The sequence below is a fragment of the Pyrus communis genome, chromosome 1 (assembly GCF_041283825.1).
Source record: "Pyrus communis isolate YQ-2024b chromosome 1, ASM4128382v1, whole genome shotgun sequence".
Taxonomy (NCBI): domain Eukaryota; kingdom Viridiplantae; phylum Streptophyta; class Magnoliopsida; order Rosales; family Rosaceae; genus Pyrus; species Pyrus communis.
In genome coordinates, this window is record NC_142565.1 from 6,288,696 (window position 1) to 6,296,331 (window position 7,636).

The 7,636-nt window shown below is 34.8% G+C and overlaps 1 protein-coding gene across 1 annotated transcript; it reads left to right on the forward strand.

The window, feature by feature from the left end:
* Nucleotides 1-457: 457 nt before the first annotated feature.
* Nucleotides 458-3,453, forward strand: LOC137720349 (uncharacterized). The gene is made up of 3 exons (XM_068459408.2): nt 458-1,335; nt 1,866-2,082; nt 2,417-3,453. The coding sequence occupies exons 1-3, from the start codon at nt 1,129-1,131 to the stop codon at nt 2,905-2,907; spliced, it is 915 nt and encodes a 304-aa protein (XP_068315509.2). The 5' UTR covers nt 458-1,128; the 3' UTR covers nt 2,908-3,453.
* The last annotated feature ends 4,183 nt before the right edge of the window (nt 3,454-7,636 follow it).

Sequence of the window (7,636 nt, forward strand, 5' to 3'; positions counted from 1 at the left end):
CATTTTGCCCATGGCCTTATCAACATAATTGCTCAATCAATTAGGGTTTTCTGTCTTATGATTCAAAGTTTAATAATTTAATATACATATATATATATATATATATATATATATATATATATTAGTAGTTTTAGCATATGAAACTAATCAGACGAATTGGTTGATAAAAGAGTTCCGTCAATCTCAATCTTTCAATTTTCTACATGTTATCAGCCTAACTGACTTATAAATGTTTTTATAAGATTCAAATCCGTCTTTATTAGGAATTAATTCTAAAATATGTTTACTAAATTCGATTTCATTCATTTTAAAAACACTTTTAAACGAGTTGTATAATTATTGTTTTCTAAGAGTCAAATCAGCATTGTGACTTGGAACAAGGTTAGAATATTTCCAAGATGTACCAAACAAATACCAACTTGGAAAATAAAAATCCTTATTCTTCACAAATTTGAAACTTTCAGCAACAACCAACAAAGAACCCAATTAGGAACCGAATTGTTACTAATGACAGGTATTTACGTTAATTAAAACAAAATCCAGCAGACAACAAATCACCGTAAACAAGTTTCAGAACACAAACCAAATTACCATCCAAATACAATTTCCATCTTATCCATTTTCCCTCGATTATTTCGGTGGGACCGCCCCAGGATTTCTTGGTCCCAAAGCAAGCACACCAGGGTACTTCCGTCATTTCCCACCATACTCCTCCCCCTCTTTATATGTTTGGTTCCTATTCCTATCCCATAGCTTTCGTTCCGGCCACTTATTCTCTCCCTCTGAAAAAAATCAAATCCAAATTTCACGAAAAAAAAAAAAAAAAAAAAAATTCACATTTCTGAATACCAAAATCAAATTTCAGAAAAAACCCAACAGTTCGGAACATTTTAATTTTAATTTTATTAATTTATGAGATTTTATTTCGGATTTTTGAGAGATTACGAGGCTTTGTTGTTAAATTTCCAGCAGGGGTTGAGGTGGGTAGCTAGGGCTTTTGGTAGGAGGAATATGATCGGGTGCGGCGAGCTTTAACGTTGGATTTAAGGGATGATTGCTACGCGCGAGGAAGTGGAAGGGTCGTGGTGATCTTTAGAGAAGAAACGACGGCGTTTTTGGGGGGTGAGAATGGACTGCCGGGTGGTGTGCATGGCGGGCGGCGACGTTTGGATGAGGGGTCAGATCGGAGGGGGTTTAAGCCACGAAAGCGAGCACGACCTCGCTCTCATGGTCACTGATTTTTGGGAAAACGGTAGCGTCGGAGCTGAGTCTTGGTGTAGCAGCGACAGCGATTCTGCTCTCTCCGATCTCGGTCACCTCGCCGACAAAATTCCGGTACGAATTATATTGCTTGCTCGTTTTGTTTTGTAAATTTGGAAACTTCAAAATTAATTGCTCGTTTGTTAATTAAGTTCTAATTTGAGTCAAAATTTTGAACTTTCCCTAAATTCCCAATTTTTATGAGTTAGAAAGTTGAATTCGGCTTTTCGAATTCGAAAGCAATGATTTTTACACCCAATTTTGATGTCCAGTTTTGGGTTTTATTTTGGTTCTGCAATTTCATATGGCTGAGTTGTTCAGCTTCATATTTTGCCCATAATTTGTTTTGTAACTTATAAACTTCAGAGTATTTATTAATTTTTCTTTTTATCAAATTCGAATTTGAGTCAAATTCTTGTTTTTTTGCTAAATTTCCAGTCTTTTAAAAGAGTTCGAAGTTGAATTCAGCTTTTGTAATTCGAAACCGATTATTTTTACACCCAATTTTCATGTCCAAATTTGGGTTTTATTTAGATTCTTCAGTTTCATGTTCTGCCCATGATTTTTGCACAATTTTGAATGGTGGTCTTGGATTGGGATTGCAGTTTTTCAAGCGTTCAGTGGCTCAGTACGAAAACGATTTGACGTCGGTGGTTCATTCTCTGATACTGTCCATCAGCGAGAACGATCTTAATTTTGTGAAGTCAGGTCAGTGCAATTCCAGCTGCATCAAGTTTGATCTGGTTAAGCTTCTGAGGCTGTCTGGTTATGATGCTGCCGTGTGCGCGGCTCGGTGGCAGGGCACTGGCAAGGTCCCTGGAGGTATGCTATTCGTCTCAATTCTGCAGAAGCTTAATTTTATAGGATTTGGGTTGTTCTTTCCTGCTGTTGTTCTTTCGTTGGGTGCATGAAACCCTTCTGTTTATATCTGCTCCCTGTATGAGATGTAAACCGAACCCCGACCAATATACGGTACTGTGATCCTACAAACTATGTTCAGAAATCAGTACAAAATGTATCATAAAATGTTTCATAGGCTTCTGACTTTGTCAGCTCAATTAACCTTGGTCCTATAGGTTTCTGATTCCATTTGAGGTGTGGTAATTCTCAAGTTCTATCATTTTGAGAGTTTTGTTTCCGTATCGTCTTTTCGCAGGGGACCACGAATATATTGATGTGGTGAACTACAACAATTTGGGGAGCTCTGAGCGTCTCATCATTGACCTTGATTTCAGAAGCCACTTTGAAATAGCTAGAGCGGTTCAATCGTATGATAGAATATTGAACTCACTACCAGTTGTTTATGTGGGCTCCTTGCCTAGGCTGAAGCAGTATCTTCAAGTTATGGCCGAAGCTGCTAGATCTTCCCTCGAGCAGAACTCGATGCCTCTACCTCCGTGGAGATCACTCGCTTATCTGCAAGCGAAATGGGAATCTCCATACCAGAGACAGTTTAATATAGACGAACAGAATGTTAACGGTTCCTACAATTTTGACCACAAGCAATGCAGTGCGCATTTGAAGATGCTGCAATCTCTGCTTCAGTCTGAAATTGAAGCAGATAGGCTGTTGAAGCAGATAAACAACGATCACATTAGGAAGCACAAGCCCGATAGGCGGAGGCACTCTTTGTTCAGGACTCACTGAGAATGTACACATTTTCGGGCCTTGAGGCGAGAGAGGGCTCTTGGTGAGACGCTTAATTGTGTTGCGGCTTTTCAGATTTTTTTCCCAGACCTTAAATAAGCATGAATCTCCGATTCAGAACGAAGGCAGGTTCATATAACCAACATGAATAGCAATAAGTCATACTATAGTTGATAAGTTTCCACTGTTCGTTCTTGCTGAGGAGTCTTTCATGATTCTTTTACTTACTCTGCACTCGTGTCAAGCAGCACCACCGGGTTTTCGGAATTGCTCCAGGTTCTGTCCAGCAGCCTCAACGCCCGATCGAGGTGGTACAAGTTCTTGCTCGACTACGATGCATAAATTTTCCGATTGTATCTGTTTTTTGTTCTTTGTTATCCTCTTGAATGTATCCCTTTCCCCTAATTTTTCTGGGCCAAGGAAATTTTGTCACTGTATTTTTTTCTGTTTTCCACTTATGCAAATGTTGAGTTGCATAACTTCCCCAGCAGAACAACTTTAATTTTTTTACCCTAATAATAATGTTGATGTATTGTATTTTTAACACATGCAGATTTTGTTTTTTTCTTTTTGTCATGTGTATTATGACATGTATTGGGCCATGTTTTTATGTTTTCGGTACCCTGAAAAATTCTCAAATAAATGAAATGACGATGATATTAATTCATAGAAGTTTATAATACACAATAGCATTGCCATACATGAACAAAATTCATATTAGATTTCAATAGGCTCATCTTTTCTCTTCTTTTTTTTTTGGTTACAAAGGGGATAAAAATCCAGTTTGTTACACTAACAACTAATCTTGACCTAATTATTAAGAAGGCCATGACAGTCTATCAACTAACTAATCTTGATTGAGGACTCCAGTTTTCAATTGCTTAGTGCTTTCTGGAGAATCGTAATATACCTGTCATAAAAAATAAAAAAAAATAAAAATTCAATAGTAGATTAATTAAAGTACACGTAATAAAGCCTTTTCGGAAGGATAATACCGCACAAACTACATGTGTGTGTGTACACACACAAAACGCTTTTTAATTGATTACGTGACCAACACGTAAATGTGACTAAGAGAAAGAATTCTTCATGATTACGTGACTAACTCTTAGGTATAAGAAATGACTGTATGTTCTCCTTTTATATATAATTTTGAGGAAAGAAAAAAAATATTATTATTGTCAATCCACAAATTTCATCATATATAAACTCCTCCCTGGTTCATACGAAAAATCATAAAGGAAAATTCATCTTAATTGCAAGTTCCCTTCACAAACCTCAATTTCAAAAAACTCCCTTCAAAATTTTTAATATAAAAAGATTTCCATCATGATCCTTTAAAATATCGAAAACAATCAAAACATGAATGTTAGAAAAAAAATAAAAAATAAAATAAAATATCATGACAAAGATACCAGATCACATAAGGTGATAATATGGAGGCTTACCCTGTAGAGCCGACCGGTTTGCATCATGACTCTTTCCTCTATGATCCAGTCAGCCATATGTATCTTTGGTAAATCCGATCTTTGAGAATTGCACACTTGCCAAATTCTCCAGAGCTATCATCATATTCGCCTTCGCCTTGGTCATCAAATGTCTCAAAGTCTTGCATTATGTTCCTTGTTGTAAATCAAAATATGGTTCCTTATGGATAATGCTTGGATCCCCCCAATGGAGACTTACTTGACCCTCCACTTACGATTAGCAAACTTTTACTGTCCAAACATTATACTAGGAGCCGTTCATTCTTTTTGTCATCATCTACGGTCATATCTACAAACATTCTTTCAATGTGGGGATATTTTAGCCACTCTTATGCATAAAACAAATGGATGGTTCATCATGAGACATTTACTTGTTATCAAAATTATTGATTGGTTTAACATGTATGGATGACTAAACGATTTCCAAATTGAATGATTTTTTGCAAGTATGATTTTTAGATGATGGTAAAGAGGTTCGAATTATGATATTCAAACAGTAAAAGTTCATTAATCATAAGTGGAAGGACAAGTAAGTTCCCATTGTGGGGATCCAAGCATTATCCATAAGGAACCATATTTTCTTTGACATCTTTTGGTCGAAGGTCTAGTGCAGAATTTTTTCGGTAGAAACATTCTCATACGAAATACTTTCATTGGAAACATTTCCACTTTCTCGTTTGAAACATTTCTCAGCCGAATAGATGGAACAAACATATTCATGAGTTATGGAACACAAACATATTTTCATTCAAAACATTTCCACATTCTCGTTCCATCTAGCGAACCTTCTAAATTACACTTTCATTTACAGTTGTTTATGTTTTCCACAAATTACAAATAAGCGGGGATATAGGGATTGTGACTTGTGAGATTTTGTTTGCTCAATTTAACTGGGTGTTATAGATCCAAGATAACGAAAGTGCTTACTCTGTGGTACTTCTTGATCTCTAATCATCACGCCTATCTCATATGGACCTGCACTCCCACTATAGTTGTACTCCATATACTCTGCCTTCGCTAGAGTTTGAGTAATATATATATATATATATATATATATTTTTTTTTTTTTTCGTCAAAGAATAGTATAGAATTGGTTCAACAAATTTTTTGATATTCACAAACATCAACAAAACAAAATATACATACTAAGTACAATATTCAATCAAGCATATCTTAGAAGCCATAATCTACATTTGATGGGATTTGATCTACACTAATTTAGGATAGTAACTATTTTACAATAATGATAATATTAATATCACAATGATATTTCTTAATAGATAGGAACCCTAGGCATGAGAATGCTAGGAAGACTAAATTTTTAAACCAAATTTTGTAAACTAAATGATGTGGTTGTTGATTAATGTGCTTATTTGTTATTAGTGACACATTATTTAGTTTACATATTTAGTCTCCTTAGCATTACTCTTATATTATTCATTGCAATGCAAACTTTCATACGAACGCTGTAATTAAAAAGGAGCTGCTGGAAAGGAGGAACGGAAATGTTCTTCTTCCAAGTTGATGCATGCTTGAGGAATAATCTTGAAACTATCAAAGCAAAGGTAAAATTGATGTTCTCTTTATGTTCTTCGATAAATATATCTCTGTGCAGAAAGCTTCTCTTCGAATTGGTGTCTCCAATCCGTAAGAATTGTTTGAGTCCCTTGTTTTTGTTCAAGTGTGAAAATACTATTTTTCCACAATGATCATGTCATCTCCAACAGGTTGTTCTTCGAGATGGAGAAAGAATATAATGATTCAAGCTTCTAAGCTGCCCTCCAAATCCTTTTTTTCTATCCGTAAGGATCGTTTAAGCTGCAAGGATTGAAGTGGAACTGTGGAATCAATATAATTTAATTAAGTCATAAGGCGGCGAATGGATGTATGTGCTGTTTGCCAGAAGTAAATCCAAGCAGAGTTGGTCCTGAGATTTTTTAGGCTCCAGGCAATACCAAAAAATATGCCCTAACTTCATATAATAAAAATATTTGTTTTTACACGTAAGATTTTATAAAAATTATACTTAAAAAAGTACTTCAAACTTAATAATTTAAAAACATGAAAAAACTAATTTATTTTTTATTGAGATAAAGAAATGAAAAAACCTCGGGCTTACAAGTAGATAGATGATGAGTTTTGTTTCCTTTCTATCTGAACTTTTAAAGTGTTTTATATAAATTGTGGAGTGTTTTATCTTATTTACTAACCTTGTCAATCTGGAACTAAGAAAATAATTATATTTAAGCAATGAATGAGCACTAAATTAAACATATTGGTAACACGCCATATGATTTGCAAATTTGGTCTACGCATTAATCTGTGTTGAATTTAGACTTGAATTGGAATGAATGTTTAAAAATTGCAACCCACGTAACTACTAGTTAGTAATTAATAAGGAATTAAGAACCAACCAGAAATTCCTAAAATTTGGAAAGAATAAACACACACAGAGCATTTTGAACTCAGGACCTCTCGTTAGTTTTAGAGAAAATTAGAAAGCCCTACAAAAACCCTTGTTTCTAATTAAATCTTGATTTTTTTAATTGAGTATAAATTTTATAAATTTATACTTTTATAAAAAGAAATTTGTGAAAATTGAAAAGTTAAAAAAAAAAAAACATATAGCATTTTCGAACCTGGGACCTCCTCATTAATTCAAAAACATAAACCACCACTCCTAGTTACACAATTTAATCATTTGACTAAATTTTATAAATTTATACTCTTATGAAAATAAATTTGTAATTAAAAGTAAACAAACACACGTAGTGTTCCGAACCAAGACCTCATCTTAACTTTAAACAGCAGAAACCACTAGCTTTAGTTATACTTATTGATTATTGAATCAAATTTCTGATTTATACTTTTATGAAAATATATACAAATATATCACCCTATAATTTTGATGGCCCAATTTTTTTGGACACTAGACGGTCGCCCAATCCGCATTGGGCCAGGGTCGGCCTTGAATCCAAGCAACTCTCTTTTAATCAGTAATGATTATGATGAATCTCAATTTGTATGTATTGAATGCGAAGTCTGGAGTATCCAAAACTGAAGCCGCAAGCTTGTCCATGCTCGCTGGTTTTTCACGCAGAATCCAAACCGAGGACAACGACATTAATCATAAAATCTCAATGCTGCGGCAGTGTACAGGAGGAAAAACTCACAAGGGAAGAAGTCTCGAAAGCGAAAGAAGAAGACTAGAAAGCGAAAGAGAGAGACGACAGGAAGTGGCT